At 42.5% G+C, this 21,566-nt stretch overlaps 1 protein-coding gene across 6 annotated transcripts; it reads left to right on the top strand.

Moving 5' to 3' along the window:
- Positions 1-1,028: 1,028 nt before the first annotated feature.
- TM7SF3 (transmembrane 7 superfamily member 3) lies at positions 1,029-19,815 on the top strand. 6 transcript variants are annotated; one of them, XM_074871341.1, is made up of 12 exons: positions 1,029-1,157; positions 7,305-7,483; positions 9,355-9,505; positions 9,915-10,050; positions 10,839-11,010; positions 12,077-12,254; positions 13,540-13,626; positions 14,077-14,157; positions 14,884-15,036; positions 16,370-16,467; positions 16,851-17,013; positions 17,506-19,815. In XM_074871341.1, the coding sequence occupies exons 1-12, from the start codon at positions 1,088-1,090 to the stop codon at positions 17,766-17,768; spliced, it is 1,731 nt and encodes a 576-aa protein (XP_074727442.1). In that variant the 5' UTR covers positions 1,029-1,087; the 3' UTR covers positions 17,769-19,815. The 6 variants fall into 6 exon arrangements, with proteins under 6 accessions (XP_074727442.1, XP_074727443.1, XP_074727444.1 ...); XM_074871342.1 differs by having other exon boundaries at positions 9,930-10,050; XM_074871343.1 differs by having other exon boundaries at positions 7,329-7,483.
- Positions 19,816-21,566: the final 1,751 nt, after the last annotated feature.

The raw sequence follows: 21,566 nt of genomic DNA on the forward strand, positions 1-21,566 counted from the left end.
CCATGCATCTCTAAGGAGTTTATTATTGAAGTCAACAGGTTCCTTCTTGCATTTCCATGTGTGGGATGAGCCTGGAATAAGTGAGGCTCATGGCATGAGACAAGCCTCTCACAGGAATTGTTTATGACTGAAAGCCATGGGTGAGAAGTTTGAATGCTGAGCTGTGAATAAAGAGTGACTGAGGTCTCACTCAGAGACTAACTATGATAGTGGCAAACATTAAACTTAACAGACTTTTTAATATCTCAGATTTTGACTTACAGCAACCTCATTAAGCAGGACAAAAATAACCTCAGCAAACTGGATAACCTGATGGAGAAAGGCTGCCTTCCTAAGCATAGCAGGCAAATGCAGGGAAAAGAAATTACACCCATTTATGTGAAATAGCTATAAATGTGGACCAGCACTCATCTCTGTGTTCTTATGCTAGACTGACAGCTTCCTTTCGCATTTTAACCAGAAACTGTATTGAAGCAAGCTGGGCTAAAAATAAACACAATAGGGGTGATTGTATAAAGCCTTTTAGAGTCTAGGTTACAATGCAAATTCATAAACAAGGCCCAAATAACAAAGTGAAAACACAGTCCCCCCAAAAAGAGAGACTTTTAATTTGCCTTCTGTTTTCTCCTGTCACACACCCATGAATCACCTTTGCAGCCAGAGGCACCTCAAACATGCACCCACGGGTCTCTGGGGCCTAGCTGCATTTCTTACCGCTGTTTGTAAGGTGAAAACAAATGGCAGCTGCATTAATAGCTTAAAAAGAAAAAAGCTTAAAAAATTTTAAAAAATAAAAATTGAACCCTCCCCATTTCGATCTGGGAGACCTTCCCAAGCCTCGCACGGCCGGCGGACGCGGCTTGGGAAGATAAAGGCGGTTGGGGGGGGCGGTTGGGGCTGTCACCTCAGTTTTATTGCGCAGGTGGGTGAGGGGCTGGCGGGAACGGTCTCCAGCCTAAGCCTGTGAGGCGGCGCGACGAGACGCCTTCGGGGGCGCTGCGCCGCCTCATAGGACCCGCCCGGCCCAAGCTCCTCCTCACAGCCCTAGCCCGCTCTTAGCCTCATCTCCTCTTCCCTACCCAGCGCCATGCCGCTCTCTCCTTTCTTCCTGGTGCTCTTGGGGCTCCTGGGGGTCCTGCGTTATGGCGGTGCTTCAGGTGAGTGCGGCGCGGGGTGAGGGAGGGACTGTGGGCCGTGGCCGCTATTAAGCGGGCGGAGGGCCGGTGGAGCTCGGCTTGTATCGGCGAGGGGCTGGTTTTTGGCCGAGTTGACACATCCAGCAGGACGGAAGGAAAGGGGCTTGTTGTTAGGAGGGGCCTGCAGAGCTTTTTGGTGGGGGATGTCCCAGGTGGCGGCGGGGCGACCGTCTTGGAGGGTTGAGCAAGAGTGAAGATCAAAGTGAAGAATGCAGCTGTCTGCGGAGCTGGAGAAGAGTTTTATATATTCGTGGCTTTTGATGTGGGTAGGGAGAACCCATTACCCCCCCCTTTTTTTCCTTTTTTTTTTTTTTTTTTGTTTTTCACAGCTTAATTGCTCAGAACACCATCATTTTAACTCTTCTATGGATATGCTGGACTAATTTTAACTGTGCCGTTGCAGGGATACAGGGTCTGGTGTAGAGTCATATTTCTTCTGAGGAGACAAGGTGACATTCACTACCTAGGAGTTTATATGAGAAAGGGAACAGGGTTAATAGAGGGAATTTTTGTTTTGGTTTTTTTTTTTTTTTTACCATGTACAGCTAGCTGGTTGTGGGTTCACAGCACTGGGCGAATTATGTGTTGAAAACCACTGTCACTATAAAATTAAGGAAATGATTAAGGAAATACCCCTAGAATTTGGAGCTTGGTTGCTAAAATTACTTGCTGGCCATGCTGATGTAATCTGCCTTTATTTGGTGTGGGTTTGTTTTTTTTTTTAATTCCCCTGTGTTCCTGCATGTGACTAAAATAGGCATCCAGAGGTAAATGTACTATAATGAGTATGGCCTGTAAAGATTTAACAGTTGATTACTTTTTTTTGGTTAAACTCTAAATTCTTACCTGTTCAAATAAAGGAAAAATTAGTCAGTTTCAGGGGTAATTCAGAGATAAGCCAGTAGTCCCTTATGTTGGGGCTGATGTAAGCCTTCTCTTAGTTTTTCTTTATTTTTAAACTTGCTTATAACGAAGCTTAATTGTCCAAAAGGAGAAATCTACTCTTGGGATACTTTTCAAGGCTGCAGGAATCAGTCTCAGGTGTGGAAGATTTCTCATGTCATGGGCACCCCTGCCCTGGAGTCTCATGCCCAAAATCTTAGTGGAGAGCTGAGTTCCCTGCTTCTTGCAGGCCCTAGAAGCTTATGTTTGGCACCTGATGGTGGCAAGCAGGTCTGAGAATGAAGTCTCAGTGTTCTTGGATCTTAATGTTTATATTAAAAGATGCTTGGCACCTGATGGTGACAAGCAGTTTGCTCCCAGATTTTATTGAAAATAAGTCATGTGTTGAGTCATTTTTTTATAGTATGTAAAAAAAGTGGAATGAATATGGGACTAAACTAATTGCTTTGCCTTGAAGGAGCCTGTTACTCTATTTCCTTGCAGAATTAAGGATGGAGGGGGGAAAGTATTTTCCTCATGAAAAGCTAATAAGCTGTGTAATTTGTGTACCAATGTCTAGCTGATCATTAGGCCCTTTATACAAGGACACTTGCTAGTGGTTCACTTATTTGAAATTGTGTTGTGGTTATTCAGTCTTGGACACCCAGGTTTGCAGGGGTGGGCTCTGCTATCTCCTAATACTAGAAGATCCTGCTTGGTTTTAAACGTGCTGATAAGTAAAATCTGTGCATGGTGGCCTGTATTACCTCTCTGGGGTTCTGATGGACTGCAGCTCTTACTATTTGTGCAGAAGTGTTTTACATATCATGTTTGTTACTTTCCAGGGAGCTCCACCTTCGTGAAGCAGGAGTGCATCTGGCTACATCCAAACCAGGTTGCTGAGTGTGGAAAAAAGTACAGCAAATTTATAGTGTAATCAGAGTTGAGCAGTGCCCTTTTCATAAAGGGAGCTTATCTGGATGAATTTAGTTTGTGCTGGCTGTTTAGTCTATGCAGAGACAACATTTGAAAATAAGGTTCTCGTGAAGCTCTTCAGCTGTCTGAATGCATTGGACATTTGCATCTTGAAGCATTATTGCCCAGATGCACAAGTGACATCTTAATAGTGCCAGCAATGTGACTGAGGCCAGGTCTTGCATGTTCTGGCTGATAATGAAAGTGGATTAGTAAAACTGTAAGCAGGTGAGGTGAGTGGTACTTTCCTCACTTTTCAGACTGTAGAAGACCTCCTGACCTCTAACGTGGTGAACAGACTAGTTTTTTTGGGATGGGAGTGGTGTGGTTGGTGACAAGCCACATTCTGTGGCACTGTCTGCTTTAAACATCAAACTGTGCTCTAAGCATGAGTCTCAGTATGCACACAACTAAAGTTGAGAAGCTTTTGTAAGTCTTGCTTTTGGGGGTGGGGTGGGTGATGTCTTTATTTGGGGTTTTACTAGTGTGGGAAGGAAGAGACCTTGTAGCAGGACTCTGCTATGCATACATGCATACAATATGGCTGCTGGCTTTACTTTCTTAACTGTATACTCATGGTTTCCCTACTCAAACTAGTTTTCAGTCTGAGCTTGCATTTCATCTCCATTAAATGTCTTCATGTGACTACTTGTTGACACGTTCCCTACACTGGAAGCTTCTTCTACTTAATGCTTATGTAAGGTTATTCTGCAGATCCACTGTAAGTTGGTTGGCACAGAGTATAAATGCATTTTCTTTGACTGTAGGGAACGTCTTTGAGGTAAGCATAATGTTTGAGCATGGCTCTGTAGGTAAAGACTATTCCTGTATATGCAGCAATGGTATTTCTTCAGCCATGTTTCTTAATGGAAATTGGACTGATAGGTGTAATCAAGAACCTTGTTAACTGTTTCTTGGTGATGGGGACTGACACTTGACTATTGGAGCAGGAAATGTGTTTTACTTAAAACATCAAATGAACTGAGAGCTTGGCCCTGAATCAGCAGAGTGGAAATGGTTCACGCTGGGTGTTGCTGGTTGGGGAAACTGCTGTCACAGGGAAGGGATAATAAATATTGGCCTTCTGTAGGGTTGATTACTTTGTTGCTTAGAGTTAGGAATAAGGACTTTTGATCTTGGAAGAGCTCTGAGAGGTTCGATTCCTTTGCTGTCTTTATTGGTTTTGCCTTTCATGTGGGAGAAAAGGTATAATGTGGAGTGACAGAGTAGACTGTTCTCCATCTCTGTTCATCAGTTATTTTATATGCTGGACTGTCTGTGCTCCTGGTTTAGTATTGGTAGTAGTATACTGAGTAATACATGCTCAATACTCCAGCTTTGCTCTGCTCTTGCTCCGTTTCAGCAACACTGACTTAAAGTATGTTTTCAGTTGATAATCTCTGTAATAGTGAGGGTTCCCTCTCTTGTATCTAACCCAAAACTACCGACATGCAGTGACCATCTTACTTGTCCCTACAAGGCGAAGAAGAGGGGCTAGCCTGGCATCTTACAGGGTGTTTCCAGACCTTCACTGTTTGAAGCAAGTGAAGCAATAAAAAAAGCTGGGATGCCTGGATTTTGTTCCTGGATCTGTTGCTGACTTGCTGGGTCGACTACCTCATTTCTGTGGTGGTGTTATCTTTGTTGCATGTGTTGCTGAACCTGCAGCCCTGTTTGGTGTCCTACCTTCAGTGAGATCAAGCTTGCATGCTGTGGCCAATACGATGTGTTCATGGAGGTCTCTGTCATTCAGAGCATCTTTGACAACACTGAATTCTGGATGGCTTGGTCTAATACCTGTCTGAGAACTTGTGATAGCAATAGGCCTGATGAATTGTGAGCTGGTTAATTTGTCTGGCTTTCCATGCTCCCTTTCTGCCTCAGACCACCAGTGGACTTGTTCAAATGATGGAAAAAGGGAAGGCTGGGAAGGTGCTGTAGCCTGTGGCCATGTAGCAGTTACTTTCCCAGCAGACTTCCTAGAAGGTTCTGCTGCTCTGCAGTGCTTGTGAACTCTCCTTTTAATCATCTTTCAAGCCTGGCTAGAAGTGAGATTTGAGGAGCCTGTGAACAACAAGCTGAAAAATTTTTGTCTGATAGATGTAGCCATTCTTGTTCTTCACCCTGAATCTATGCTCTTCTGTCCAGACTTTGGTTTAAAATATGTCAGATGCACTGTTTTAGGAGCAATTATGCAAACGGCAAAGCAATGTAGAACACCATGCCTTAATTTACCATACTAATTAAACTTGACATTTAGAGTCTCATGATCGTGTTGAAGTATTGGCTGCATGTCTTGCTGATGAATCTGTTCTTATTTATGCAGAGTCCTCTGATTTATGCAGAGCGGAGGTGAGAAACAAGGCAGAGCAATGCAGGTTTTTTCCCCCCCTTGATGTAGAGCATAGAGAGGATGTATATGGTTTCAGCTTTTTCTTTAAAAGAACATCTAAGTGTGAACATCTTGCAATTCAGGAAACTGCTGAAGTTCTTGAAGATCAAAGAAAAATAATTTTCCTGCATCTAAGCTTTCACTCCAAATTTCTGAGTGCATAGATGTATAGTCTGTGCCTTTTGAATGCTTTTCTTTAGCATGCATACTGCTAGTTGCATTTCTGGTGGAGCTTAAGCGCTAAGACTGAAGAGGTCTTGTGAAGGGGAAGATACCTGAATGCTGCTCAAGGGACTTCAGTTAAGAAACTGAAGAATACACAAAGCTTTTTTGTAGCTCTAATTTTGCATTCATTACTGTTTGAAAACATGAAGTAAACTTTGTCTACCTTAACATGCGGATGATGGGACAGTAAAATGGAGAACCCTTTTTTCCTCAGAGATGGTTTATGATCCCCATATTTCGGCTGTGGTTTATTGGTGATGCAGTACTGATAACAACTGAATTTTGGGGGTGAGCATGTAAGGGTCGAAGTTAGCAAGATGAGATGAGTTGAACTTTTCCTCCGCTTTCTACTTCTGCTGTGAGGTGAGTGGAGGGAGCATGAGGGTAGGAGCTCACCTCTGTATATCATCAAGAGGTAAAGAAGCTGGCCAAAGATGAAAATTCTTGGCAGGGAAGAGTGAAAAATAACATGAGAGGAGTTAGAGTACTGGGTACAGTTTCGGATGAGAAGACTGTATATCCCTTTTTTGGGTGGGAGACCACCTGAGACACCAGCAACAGTGTATATGGGATGGTGCTGTTGATTACTCTGTGCTCTTGTTGGAGTACTGGATAGTATCAACCCTTTACACTAGAAGAGGCAACTTTATTGAGGAAGTACTGTGTGTGTGTCCAGGCTCAGTAAGTTTTAGGTCCACTGGGCTACTGTGTGTGCGTGCAGGGAAATTCAGGGAAAAACCTGGAAGGCATTGTACATGCTCTGCAAGCATCTAGTCTGCCCACTAACCACTAACAAAAGAGAATCTTGTGGCTTCTGTGCAGCTGTTTCTCTCTCCTCCTTGTCTCTCAAGAGCCCAGCACAGGGAGAAATCAAGCTTTCTTGCAGGACTTGAATGACAAGCCAAAGCTGATTCTCAAAGAATATTATATCCTAGGTCATGTGGTTCTCTTTATATTTAAATGACAGTGGATCATGGGATTATGCTCATCATAGGAAGAAATGGTCTTGGTTCTGTCTTGGAAAAATTAGTCAAATTTTTAAAGAGAGAAATTGGGGTCCAGCAGTCATAATAATTAAGAATAGTGTGGGAGCAAAAGATGTGTGTGAAATAACTGCAAGTGGGTAAGTATACATATGTAAACTACAGATTGACTGCATTATAGAAGTTGACTCTGACTCCCATGGTCTATGGGAATTCACCCAGGAAGTCTAACAGGTATTGTGCAAGTTGGTTGGCAAATACAAGCATACCTGCCTGTATTTGCCAAAGAGCAAGTAGTCTGCAGTATCCTCTCTTATTTACTCTACTGAATGTTACTTGCTGTTGATTGCACTAGCTGGTCAGCTGCTGCTGGTGTCTATTGCTGAGGAGCTCAGCTGTATTAGATACTGAGCTCCTGGCAGGAAATCTGCCCCAAGTGCTTAGGTGAGTGCCAGGCCGCATGGCAGGTTCTCTAGCTGTATCTGTTCTTGGAGGTATAGCTCTGTATAGTCATCTCTGAAACCTTAATACAACTTACAGGATGAGTAGCATAAAACAGCATCTTGCTGTGTTCCCAGCTGACTAATATTGGGCTACTAGAAGCTTCCAGGCTCCTCTTGGTAATTGCTTCCCTCTAGAAAAAAAAAAAAGTGTCTTCCTTTTTTTGTAATGCAGGTCTTCTTGAGCTCTCCTTGGGAAAATTCAGAAATGTGCTACTTAACCAGACCAATCCAGAGGAAGCTGTAATCAGGAACATTGCAAGCAATGTGACTGTCGTTATTTTTCAAGTACATGCTCAGCAAAGTGATGTGGTGATATCCTTTGATAAGGTATGGTAAGAGTGTTACTTCTGTCCTTAAGTGCTACTTTTCCTTCAGAAATGAGTTGGCTCTGGTACATGTAGGAATATAGAACTGTAGTTATATAAATAATCTGAGTATCTTATACTGTCCAAGAGCCACGCAGGTTATTTTAGCTTCAGAAATCCTTTCTTGTCATAGTTGCTGTTTTGGAGGACTGAATGCCAAAGGAATTCAGAGCTGGCTTGAAAACATTGCAAGGCTCTTTGTTCTTGGTGGAAGGGATGCTTTTGACTCAGTAGTCAGACTGCTGACTACTATCCACCAGCTTGTCAAATTAAAAACAGATTCATAAATATTTGCTGGGCACCTTATACACTAAACGTGATCACTTTGCGATGTTTAGTTGCCTGCTGTTTATGTGGCTGGGATCTAGCCACTACAGATATAGAATCACAGAATGGTTTGAGTTGGAAGGGACCTTAAAGATCATCTAGTTCCAACCCGCCAGCTGTGGGCAGGGACCAGGTTGCTCAAAGCCTCGTCCACCCTGGCCTTGATGGTGTCTTGTTACTCCAGCTCCTTGTCCTGAATCTTAATTCTCCTTTGGCGTATGGAGAAATTCCTTCATTGTACTCCAGTGAAGGCTGCTAATTCTAGCCAACAATATAAGCATTCGTATTCTATACACTAGCCTTAGTTTGTCCTGTCATTACTGGGATGCAATCTAAAATACTGATTTTATTTTTTTTATGGTGCTGTGAGGCTCTAAGTGGTATTTGAGCAAAAACGTAGACTAAGCTGAAGGTAGAAGATTGAGATCTGACAGCTGCCATCCAGTTTCTCTCTCCCCATCAGTGTTTTCCAAATGAGAATATACTGAGTGCCAAGAAGTATCCTGGGAAGTTTAGGAGATGAATAACCTGTAACACAAGTCACCCAGCTCAGTCGTCTTTGTACTGGTGAAATAGCCAGGATTACAGGGCTAAGGCGTTGCTGTTACACCTATTCAGTCTTTGATTACCACTGGTAGAATCTTCTGCTGTCAGTTCAGACTCTCTTTGCATTCACGGGCCTTACCAGGCCAAGGACAGCGATGCATAAATATGGCTGTACTGCTTCTAGGGCTGGCCTGCCTCTAGAAATATGAAGCTGAGCTAGACCTTAAAGTCTGCCAGGTCCAAAGTGCTTCCTCACAGTGTTGCCTCAGGTAACTGTGGCCTTCTTGGACAAAAGCACATTTGCCATGCTGAAAAATAGATTTGACTGCAGGTGAATTAGTTGTTCCAGCCGTGTGAGTGTGATGCTGCCGTTGCTGCCTGATGTTTCCTCAAGACCCCTGGTTCTGAAAGGGATGGTGGTGGTGGGGATTGGGTCAGCAGCTGACCTGGCCCCAAGCACTTGTCTGGCATGGCTAATGTTAAGCCAGCTGTCATACAGTCATCTCCATTCTGGTGGAGATAGTGAGGTGCTTCTGCGCTTTAGTTCCCAGAATGCTCTTTAGTGCTGCCTCACAACTTTGGGAGGGATATTCCAATCCTTTTACACCTTTATTAGTCAATCCATTGCTGTGCAGCAGTAGACTTCAACTAGCTAGATTTCTCTGCAACTAGCTTGTGGTTATTAACTCTTTAGTAGTCTCAAACTTATCACTTGGGTTTTTGAGCCTGAGCAAGGCAGTGTGTGGTGTCAGAGACCACTCCCTTTTTTCCAGCTCCTTTATTCCATCTTCCTTTTCTTACCAGCTAGCTAATGACTCAATGCCTCATCTGTGTCAACTGGCACCAAAACCTGTGCCCTACAGGTTTGTGGCAGGAATATGACTCCTGTGCAATACATCAAGCTGTGGTAGAAATCTTCTCAAGAAGAACTGCTGGTTTATATAATTTGTTTCTGTCCAGAATCCATCTGTGAACAGCTCAGGAACTGGAGTAGACAAAGGACTGGTTTCCATCCTTCGGCCCCAACAGAGCGTATGTACATGGTACCTTCGGTCACTGGTTGCTAGCCAGGTGCTCAGCACAGCTATCTCTATTCCCTATATGGAGAAAGGTATGTTCTTATTACTTGTTAAGGGATACCAGCTCTGCTTATTACAAATTAATGATGAGATGAAGTGTTGACCTCTCAGAGGTGATATCCTTACATGGTGCAAACATATTACGGAGATGCCAGAAACTCTTTTGAAATGGGCTGAAAAAGTTTTGTATCACTGCTGAATTGCAAGTTGTGTATAGGATGTGCTGTATGGTCTTGTCACTACTTCAGCTTTAGAGTAGTAAACTGCTGTGTATATGTATCAGGACCTATCTTAGACTGCAGTGGAACCACTTGTGTTGCCTGCAGGACTAGAACCTGACAATTTTATGTGGTCAGCAAGCAGACAATACCTGCAACTACATGCATTGCTGAGGTCTTAGAACTTTTTTCATGTGTAAGGGGAAAGTAAAAACTGCTACAGTTTTCTGTGTTCTAGATCCTATTCCTGGAGGCTGCAATCTAGAATTTGACTTGGAAGTGGATCCAAATATTTACCTAGACTATACATTGGTTGACATACACATCAAGTTTGCCCCTGCAAACTTGGGATATACCAGGTGTGTGGAAAAACTTCAGTGCACTGAGCAAGACCTTCTTTGTCCTATATTTGGCCAAGATCATAGAACAAGATTCTGCTGAAAAAGCTGACCATCCAGCTGCTGGCAGAAATCTTGCTTGCTGCAACAAACTGAAGTAAATAAGGAAAAGAAAAGGGGGAGAGGTAATATGTGAGAGAGACAAAAGTTTAGAGTTGCATCTTGTGGGAGAGGTTATGCAACTTCAGATGTGCAAGCAGTCAGCAAATACTGGATCTTCCCATTCTTAATAATGACTTAATCTGTTTGAGGAGCAATTGTGTATTATGGCCAGTTTAATCCCTTTGTGAGTACTGAAGCGTAATAATGACCTAAAGTTTTGTTTAACATTGAGATTTCAGGTTAAGGCATTATTCCCCAAATGGTGCTTGGTGTCACAGGTGATAAGCAGGAAATGGGGAGGACTATGTTCAGAGCTGTGTATATACAGCATGCATGGGAAAACAAAGTGATGTTGTGGTCTTTGGGTGTTGTGACCTCCTGGAATTCTTGGGCTGGTTCCTTATGACAAGTCATAGGAAGCCACTGTAAAGGCAGGTACCAGCATAGACACTACCTGCGTCAGGGTGATTCTGCATGGTACTGCTGTAGTCTCACAAACATTTAGTCTAGTTTTGAATTAGTTGCTGGTGTTAACTGCTAAAGAGTAGAAACGAAGCACTGCCAGCTGAGATGGGTAACTTCTGAAAACTAATGTTAAGATCTGGGGGCTTGTGCTGGGCACATAGCTGATCTCTTTTTAATTGTAGAGGAGCAAACCCACCATCCTGTGATTCAGGGACTGGTCAGAACTCCAGATGGCGACTGCGCTATGATGTCTACCGGTACTTCTTACCAGAGAATGATCTTTCTGAAATGGTACTCATGAGCCACATACAGAAGATGTCTGAGGTGCAAAGTATCAAAGCCAATGGCATTAAAGTAAGTCTAAAGCACTGGTGTGTACCAGGCATGTGGCAGTGGCACTATCTTATGTTTTCTCCTCCCCTGTGCTTATCTTCCTTGAGTGGTGACATAAGCAAGCTGCTGATGCTTCAGGCTTCTTGTGTCTGTCTGGGATTTCTGACTCGAAGTATAGTGAGTGACGTGTAGAAAATGGCAACCATTCTCTCTTGGGATAGAGGTGGCTAGTTAGCACAGCCTGAAATGTGGCAGAATTGAGTCTTCTTGTAATGAATTCTGATATTAGGTAGATATTAGTGACTGGTCTGTGAGGTTTTTGCTATGTCTTGCACCCTTTTCTCAATGCCATGAGCTCTTACTGCAGTGTCTTTTGCTTGCTTTAGCCCCAGTGCTCCTTCAGTGATGTTGAAGCCAGCTTGCCTGCAGCTATACCACCACTGAGTGCGTGTAAATCCAGAAGTAGAGCCACTTCTGACAAAGATGGATAGTTTCCTATGATGCCTGATAAATGCTGGGGTCTAGCATCCTCAGATGCTGAGGATTGAGTAGGGAATGCAAGGAAGAGAGGAGGGGAGAGAATATAGTGGAACTGGACTAGAAATGTGCACCATTTGGAGTGGCATAAAGAGATCCGATATGTGAGAGCAAACACTAGCTGCATGCTTACCTACCCCACAGCAGAGAGATTGGAAGGGATGGAGCGGAGAGAATCTCAGTGGCCATGACCTGTCTGGCCTTGCTAGCGAGTGGAGTGACAGCCTTGCCTGCTCCAGAGGCCAGACCTGGGGTAGGAAACCTGAACTGTCCCCTCAAATGGGGAGGAGGAAAACTCGAGTGGGAGAATCTTCTCCCCTGTCAAAAAATATACAGATGCTGAAGGAAGTAGAGTTTGTCCTGTGAGCTGTTAATGCTTCAATTGGTGATACTGAGAGGGTTCAGAATAGGAGAACTCTTACCTGGAGTTCTTGCTGATCATGTTCCTTGAGCTGCTGAGTATTGCCTGAGCTGTATGGACACATCAGTATGCCATCAATAGCAGTGACAAGCAGTTCCTTGCAATTAAAAATATTCTTTACTGTTCCAGATGCTTACATTGACAACTGATGACAAGACCAATGTCTACTTTTCCTCACTTCCTGGACAAGGTGTAATCTACAACATCATAGTATGGGATCCTCTTTGGAATACTTCTGCTGCATACATACCTGTGCATACATATGCCTGCAGCTTTGCTGACCTAGTGGATAACTGCTCTTCTCTCAGTAAGTTGGGACTTGTACATCCTTGCCAACTCATCTTAATCTTCTTGTGCTCCAACATGCTGAATGGTGCTTTTGAGATTTAGGGGCTCTTTGTTTTACACTGGATATATTTTGTTACTTGATGGAGTCTGCTTCTTGATTGAGGAGAAATTCTAGAATGATGAACTAAGACTAAGGAGAACTATTAACAACTGAAGGTTTAACTTAATGGAGGCTTAATTTGTGGCTTGCAAATATATCTTTCAGTTCTGTAGTGCTACTCTAGCTTTTTTCATTTCAACTGGTACATAATCTTAAATCACTTGTAGGACTATAGATGGTGCATGTGAAACTAAACTAATAAAACTAACTAGATTAGGTTCCAGCCTGATTTTTCTAACTATGCTGGTGCTAACAGGAATTGGTAACCTACAAATATTTTGAAAGGAGATAGTCACATAAAATAAGCATAAAGTGAATGTCAGCAATAGTGGAACCGACTACAAAGTCGTGTTACTTTGTACAAAGTTATATAGTCATAGAATTTGAGTAGAAAAAGAGCAAAGCTGCCACTCCCATTATGACTGCGGAAGGGACAAGAATAACGGGTAGAATATGGCTTATAAAGTAAGATTTGTTGTCATGATTATTTTCTTATCATATACTGCAACATAAGTAACTCTGGTGAAACTCAGGGGTTGTCTTATGACAGCATGAGACAAATTATCTAGGCTAAACCTCTCTTATCTAATTCAGAGAACTAGGAAAACATGGCTTACTTTTTCAAATAGCTTAAATACCAGCAAGAATTTTGCCTAGGAGACAGAGGTGAGCCATACTGGAATGCTGATGGTCCTTTCTGTTGCATGGAAAATATAAAAGGGAGATTATGGTGAAGGCTGCAGTGATAAAGACGGTAGCTGCTGCCTGGGTCACTAATCCTCTAGCACTGGCTTTTATAGATGATTGGATGCCCTTTTTTTGAAGTTGAGCAGAGAATTTTCAGGTAAAGCTGTTATAAACAAATTACGGATACTTAACTAATTGTTACAGAAACTTCAGTCTTTTGAATAAGGAGGAAGCTCTTGATTTCTTAATGAGTCTGGAACTACTTCAATATTCAGTTGGAGATCCTATCAGGATAACTGTTAGTTCAGGCATTGTAGATCTGCTCACATGGTGTGTCTGAAAGAGTGGCAGCTATTAAGTTATCAGTAGAATCAGTGACAGCAACCTGACCTCACCTAATCTCATTGTTGGGACTACTAGGTGGAATGTTCTAGTAACCCTTTCTTTCTCCTTGTAGGTAAACTTTCTACCAAAGTATTCTTCACTGCTCTTGCTGTTCTTGGCCTTTTTACTTGCTTTTTTGGACACAGATTCTGGAAAACAGGTACTGAATGTTTTCTCTGTGTGTTTTTTTTTTTTTTTTCTCCTCATAAACCTGGTTGGCATTTCATAACTGTAACTTAGGATGGTGGTGTTACTACTAAGATTCACTTCATAGTGATTATGGCCAGTTAGGTCCACTGCTTTGCTTGTACAGGACCCGAGCTTTTAAGCACAGAGCAAGAAGTTTCTGGTATGCAAAGAATAGAAACATAAAACTAGGGTGCATGCTGGGCAATGTAGATATAAATATGTAATTTTTTGACCACTTGAAGTGCTTGAGGACACCCCTTTGCAGACCAAAGTGTTGTCTGACTTTCCTTTTATGCTTCTCAGCCAGTGAGCTGATATGTTCCTTCCCTGTTGTAACATGAAAATGTCTGAATTTGTATTCAAGTGGGTTTGGTATGAAGTGATATGACAGCATACTAAATCTTTTTTCCTTTGTTTGTAGACTTAGTCTTCATGGGCTTCATATTCACAGCATTCTTCTTCTTCGTATTCATTACGAGGGTAACTGGCCTTGGTTATGACTGTGAGTAGATGTGTCAGGACACCCAATCCTCTTCCCAAAGGATTGTTGTTATGAATCCTTTAAGTGAAACCTTAGTAGTGCTTGTTGCTGACCACCCTCAGGAAGGATAGGAGGATAATATCTAGGTACTTGAACTGAGCTCTGATTACCATAGTAACAGAGTAACTGTTGCTTCCAACATCAAATAGTGATGCAGAATTAATAGCTACAACTATAAAAGACAAATTTGAATATCTGTCCAAGGGAGATAACAAGTTTTTAGAAAATCCGGAAACTTGCAGGATACTTCCTTCATACGTCTTTCATAATGGGTGAAACTTGGTTTCAGATCAAATGCAGATTTCATCTGTAAAGTGGAAGTGGAATGTCTGCACCCTGCTTGTTAGACTAGCTAAAATTAGTTCCTTTTGTCTTTGTGTAACCACATATAGCTAACATTTTTGGTACGTGTGCGTTATCTGTCACAACCATAAGTGCCCTGGGAACTCAAGGTACTAATGTATATAGTAGCAAGACTTTCATTCCAGCCCTGTGCTGTTCTTTCAGTAACACCTCTGGAGTTGCAGACTGGAGTCTTTAGTGAAATGCTTGAAGCAAATACTGATACTCTTGTTTGGCTTTTTCCAGAAAGTTTTTGTTAGGTAACAAGTCAAGTAAAGCTGCTGAACACATTGTTGCTGTAACTGAAGTTTTCAGAGTGTTGGAATTTCCCCTTTTCTTTTTCAGTGCGTCTTACTTTAACAGCAGTAGCTGGAATTATTGGAGGGCTTTTCCTGGTTGCAAGCTGGTGGAGATTTGGCTCTGTCCTACTCTGTATGTTTGTTATTGGACTTGTGCTGGGATTTCTGTTTTCATCGACGGTCTTCTTTACTCCACTGGGTATGCACTGAAATACTCTGCTGCAAAGTGCTGGCTAGTGAGTTATGTGTTCCTGTACAGGGACACTGCAAGGCTCTAAGATGAATGCCACTATCTGCTTTATCTTAGTATGATGTTTAACTTCCCCTTTCCAGTGTTGGGAGGAACAGAGATGTACCTGAAGCTGCCTTTCAGGTGTGCTGTAATTAAAACTACTTAGGGGATCTGGACTGGTGGGAAAAGGAAACTGCTTTCTCTGCAGAGAACTTGCTGAGGCTCTTCCTACCTAAGCTGTGTGTCATCTCAGCAGTCTGTGACACCAGCTCTGCTCCAGGCATGCACTCACTGTCTGTCTTGTCCTCTATCCAGAACAAGTCACAGTAGAAAATCTGTAGTCTAACTTGAAGGCTTCAGGCATAAAGGGGTCATTGATTAAGAGGAGTTCTTGCTGTTGCTTTTCACCATACTACAGTGCAAGGCTCTGGGAGCACTGCACTGTAAGTCAAACTTGGATTTGCAGCTGGATTGACATCATCAGAGTCTTTAGAATGACTTTGAGAGAAACAATAGACAAATCACTTAAAAGCAAGCAAGGCTGCTGAGCTGGAATCCCTCTGGGACATCAGAGCATCAGCCACACTGCTTTCTCTATTGTAATTTTAAATCTCAAAACTCTTCTACTTAAGATCCCTTGGTGGGAGAGTTTTTTTTATTCTCTGGTCATCTGTTTGACTCAAGCCACAGTTCTGTGATAATCCATGCAGTCCCTGGTTGCTCTTCATTAAATTAAAACAGGAACTCAGCTGGGGGTCAGCTTGTCCCCTCTGTTTGGTTGACAGGCCTTAGAAAGCAGGGGGAGCAAGTAGTATTTGAATGACTTAATTACTCCTCCTAAAGCCAGAAGAATTTGGTGCCTTGTGTTGTTGTGATGACTGCATTTGCACCATACTCTGGAGTTAAACTTGCATAATGTGGGTGTATAGATAATAAACCTATATAGGCAACAAAATGGCTTCTTACTGGGCAGAAGTACTCTGGTACTTTTCATTCTTAGCAGATCAGTAATGTATACCTCATCAAAAATCTTTTTCATGGACAAGATCTGCTGTCCTAACTTTGAGTACAGGACCTATACTCAACTGGGACAGCCTTTTTCTGTTCTTGTTTTGAGTAACTGTTACAATGCATCTTAAACAATCAGCATTTGAGCTCAAAAGCTAAGCTTTTCAACAATACTCCAGATATTTCTGAATGTACAGAACCTTTGGGGGAAAAAGCTAATCCCCAACCACTTGCAGAAAAGGAAATGTTTTACTAACTAGTAAATTACATGTGGAATATGACGTCTTTGCAGGAGACTACAGGGTCTTCCGTGACGATGTGGTGTTCTGGGTGACCTTTTCTTCTGTAGCCTTGATGATTCCAGTGCTTTTTGTTGGCTGTCCGAGAATTGTAAGTAATCTGCACCATCACCTCAGAAGGAGGGAGGAAGGGGTGTCAGACTTCTTAATGCAAAATGTAGTCCTGTGGGATATGCTTAGGAAACTTAACACAGCTTCATGAAGCTCAGCACAGGACCAGCTCTAGGGAGTTCCTGTTCAGCCCTACTTGTGCTAAATGGTCTATAAGCAAACGAATGACTTTTTGCAGTGTTGCACATAGCATCCACTAACACTTGCAATTAGTCCACTTCTGCTGTCTTTAACAGGATGTCTGGATAACAAGTATGTGCAGCCAGTTTCTTGTAGAGGAACTGGTACAAAATACTGCCTTAAGGAGCTGAGGAAGAGAGTGTTTATCAGTCTCCTAAAGCTGTGTGTTTTCTACCCCTCTAGCTGAACATACTGGCCTCTGGAATAGTAGGCTCTTATGCAGTTATCCTAGCTATTGCTTGTTATGTCTACACAAGTCTTGCTTACATCACCTTAGACCTACTCAGAAGGGTCCTCAATGATTACTTCAGCAAAGCTTATACCAATGTGCCTTTTCAAACAAATGGTGAGTACTGCTCTTAAGACTTTTTTTTTTTTTAAGAAAACACTGCCTCTTTGGTTCCACTGTGAACAGTGAGTGAGGGTAGGAAGGGATGAAAGGAGAACACAGTAAATACAGTGTGAGATTTAACACCCAGATGATAAACCAGATTATAAATTCTAGTCCTCTAAAAGAAAAGCTGAGTAGAGTCAAAGGTGGCAACCTTCCAGCAGGTGTTATATAACAAACAAAGACCCTTGTGAAAGGTGCTTCTCAGGCTTGGACTGCCACCTTGCTGATGGGTCTGCAGAGTGGGCAGTCAAAACGCCTAATATGGTGACTGAGCAGACTCATCTCTGACTCAATGGGTATTCTTGCCTTTGCATGGAATTACTCTAGTCATGTGAGGATGCAGAGACGATCCTTCCTTTCTGTCACTAAACTTGTTCAGTGTTTGTGCTTGGGAAAGGAAGGAATGTTCTGCTTTGATAGAGGAGTCTGTTTTCTCTTTTTCAGACTTCATTATCCTGTCAGTGTGGACAATGCTGGCCCTTAGCGGAGTGACTGTGCAGCTTCGCCGAGAGAGAAGTGAAGTGCCCTTCCCACCACACCCCTATCTCACCTGGAAGCGGGAAAGGGAGCGCAGAAGCACCAATGTCTTAGATCCTAGCCATCATATCCCTCCCCTAAGAGAGAGAATCCATAACAAGCTACTGCATATCAAAGAGTGTTTTCAGAAAGAGCAGCCAGCTGGTGAGAGAACTCCGTTGCTTCTGTAACCTGCCAAATAACTGGTGGGAACAGAGAGGAAGAATCTAGGAATGGTGAGATGAATGATCACCAGCAAACCAGCCAGTGGTGCAGGATTTACCACTGCCAGTTTGTCATGCTTAATAAGAGGATCATATTTGCCCAACCTGGAAGAAACGTTACCTGTCTGGTATTTTTTTTTGTGACTGACTGACTCCTCAATGGCCCACTCAGCTTGCTGTAATGTCTATGTCTAGCTGCAGAATCTTGTACTAATGGTCAAGTACAGGTATTTATCTTGTGATGATGTGGTTTGATGTGTAGGTATGTGAAGTATAAAACAGCCCTTAGAAAGCAACCTGTACAATGCTGGCACTTCCCTCGCAGTGCAGAAATCACTGCTGGAATCCTGCCTGACTTGCTGCTGAAGGTGATCAGTCTGTTGGATTGCAAGAGATGAGAGATGGGGACCATACACAAAGAATTCTTCTAGCAGGAACTGAAGTATCACCTTCTAATATAGGTACAAAATGTGTGGCTGCAGACACAATTGTTTCCAGGAAGTATTACTGAACTTTGCAAGCTAAACTGAGTGGCTTGAATTTAAACTGCACTGAATTAACTGTTGTAAGCATGCGCACTGTGGCTCAGGAAATGGACTTGATCTGAGACAAGAAGACTTTCTCCCTTGCTTTTGGATGGTTCTGTAGCAAGCTGGTCATCTGGTCTCTGTGCAGAGATGACTGTGAAGAGAACACAAGAGGTTTGCCTCCTTGCTTGCTTTCTGAACAGCCTGTGTCTTGTTTCTGCTCTGGTATAATCTTTTTTTTGATGGTGCTGTCATAAAAGAAAAACTAAATAAGCTCTTTGTAGCCAACTGCAGTTTTTTTTTCCTGGAATTGGTTAAAACACTATTTTTACTTTTAATCAATGTATCTTTTAATTTTGGCTTTAAGGGGTGAAAATGGCATCCAGCTAGCAAAATACTGGCTGGGATCCTTGCTGACCAAATGTGTTCCTTACCAATTTGGATTGCATCTGCCCAAAGCAGAATGCAGTATAAAAACAGATAAGGGACCACTCCTGCGTTCAGTGGAAGATTGTGATCTTGTGTGATGGCTTTGCTTCCTTAAAAACGACACATCCATTTTCAGAATGGAAACTGGAGTGCTGTGGTTTTGACTCACAGAAATGCACAAGCAGTCCTGAGGCAATCCTTGGTTTTACCTGCCCTGGGGGGCACCCCATACCCAGTCTTGGTCTTCATGCTCAGTGTTTACATGGTGATCTGTCATGCATTAGATGATGATTGAAGTCTTGCATCCTGTATCTCGCTACAGGTTGTGGTGGCTCTTCCTGCTGCTTCTTCTCATTATCTTTGTACCTTCAGTGTGGGCAGTGAAGTGTGTAGTCCTGTCTGAAGGGGAGTGGCTGGTTCTAGTACTGGAATGGAACTACCATGAGGGAACACCCTAGTGGTGGAAACTTAAGTTCTTGGGCCCCACTTTAAATTCTTGACAGTAAGTACGTAAGAAAGAACTCTTCATAAGGAAACTGGCAAAAGAACTTTATATGGAAACTTAGTTGAAACTTAAAACACCCTGGCAATAGAAAAGAATCAATGACTTCAAAATACTCCATTACCAGCCATTTTTCTTCAAGGAGTGAAAGCTTAACGACATAGTATCTGAGATGACTGAGCTCATCTGATGTTTAGAGAGACAAATCCCATGATTGCTTGGAGCTGGAATGTCTGCCTCAAACAGCAGAGCAAGACTGAAATCCTGCAATTTGAGTCTTGCTTCACAGTGCTGTTTCATGGCACATGGGGGTAAAGGAGGAGCTCTGTCCCTGACCTCTGGCAGGCTGATGCTTGCCAACAGCCCTTTACCGCACTGATACTGAGCATGTCTTTGCCGTATTTAATGGCAAGTAGCAAACACTTATTTGGTACACAAATGTTCTTAAACATGTTTACTTTGGGGTTTTTATAACTGCTGTGATTAACATTGTGGAAGAAACAAGTTTAACTCTAATTTTCTGTATCTTTTATAATAAAGATGTCTTTTGAAAGAATGTTGGAACTAAAGGGGTCTCTTTGAATTCAGTGATGCTTTTACAACTTAGTTTCTGCCTTTGGTGTTGTAGGGATAAGTTTGTTTTGAAAAAATTTAGTCCCTCAAGGGATGAGGATGAGGCGGGGAGCTTAGCTGACCTGTTGCAAGTACTTACTGTAGCTGCAGTGACACCCAGGGGCTGAGTGTGGTTATGTTTTGTGTGAAGCTAGTGGGGAAGTGCATGATCCAAAGAGGCTTTTTTGTATAGCTTTGTCAGACAAGGTTCTAGAGAACAAAGGAATGGTTGTCATCCACTCTTTGACTGGAAACTAGGCTGCAAGATCATATAGGAAGTCTATGGCAGAACTGGTCTTTGAAGTCTTTTTCTGAGATACTGACTTCGAGATTTTCTTTTTTATTACTGCTAAAAGATGGTATGGGAATTTTCTTCCATATTCTGTAAGCCATAGTGAGTAACAGTGATAATAATCAGAATACACTAATTGATCCACAGGGGTGTTGAAGGGGTAATTTTCAAGGCTTTTTTTATGTACCCTCTGAGAAAGGAAAAGGAAAACTGGATCCTACCCTGCCATGCTTCTGTTCTGACTGCAGAATCTCATTGGAAGCATTTACTGCCTTGCTATGTTAGCTGCACTACCTTGCTAGCTTAAAATAATGCTAGCTGACATTCCTGGGGAATCGAAATCTAAACTACTTCTTCTAGGTAGTGATTCCCCTGTAAAATCAGGTGTTTTGAAGCTTCAGGTAAGCTGAAGCTTTCTGGACTATGATGATCATCTGCTTCCTCCTGCTGTAGAGAATTCTGCCATGACGGCTCCAGTACACCTCTTTCACTGAGTTTTCTACAGTCTTTGCTGCACTGTAGTAATGTTGCAATGATCACATCGTGATATTTGTCTTAACTGCTTCTAGAGCTTTCCTAGGTCTGCATGTGTTCCAGTCCTGCCTCAAATCCACAGGAGAAACTTCCTCCTCCCCTCACTCTCACACCCATACTAATTTTTCTTAGCAGTTAAACAAGGTGTGGCACAAGTGGACTCAAGGACACTGATCCTGTGTGGGTTTTTTTTTTTTTCAGAGAAATGGATCTTCCTTTGTTCTTGTGTCTCCTTCCTCACTTTAAAAGCACAAACCCAGCTTGACTACTGCTTCATGGAGTGCTGCATGTGTAAGGCAGCTTGCCTTTCTGCTTCCCCAAATGTTCAGAAAGCATGACTGAAAATAGAAATAAATCATGCTTTCCATAGGTGTACTTTGGAGGAGAGGAAGAGCAACTCCCCTCTCTTAAGCTTTGCATTTTGATTTGGGAGCAAGTTATAGGAAAATATAGAAGAGGCCCACAAAATAAATATTCCTTTGTCATCTCTGCAGTTACGTATCCTATGCCAGTGGCTTTCCTTACTGGGAGGAAGGGTGTGGTGTAGATCTTCTCAACTAATAGTCCATACTCCTAGTGCTTGGTAAGAGGAAAAGGTACTAGTCATTGTTCTTATATCTTCTCAACTGGTTGGTAGAAATGTTGCATACATCAGGTTATAAAGCACTTGAAGCCATTTTGGGGGCCCAGCTGCTGGGTATTATGTAAAACCCTTGATGGAGGCTTCTGAGAAAATATCTTTGCTTAACACCACTACCATTTGTGGCTGCAAGCCTGGCTTTGGGAAGCCTAAGCAGAATGCAAACTGTGGAGTGCCAGTCTGAAACAAAACCTCAGTCCTGTGAAATACACTAACTGGAAGACATCTT

Source organism: Strix uralensis, chromosome 5, assembly GCF_047716275.1.
Source record: "Strix uralensis isolate ZFMK-TIS-50842 chromosome 5, bStrUra1, whole genome shotgun sequence".
Classification (NCBI taxonomy): domain Eukaryota; kingdom Metazoa; phylum Chordata; class Aves; order Strigiformes; family Strigidae; genus Strix; species Strix uralensis.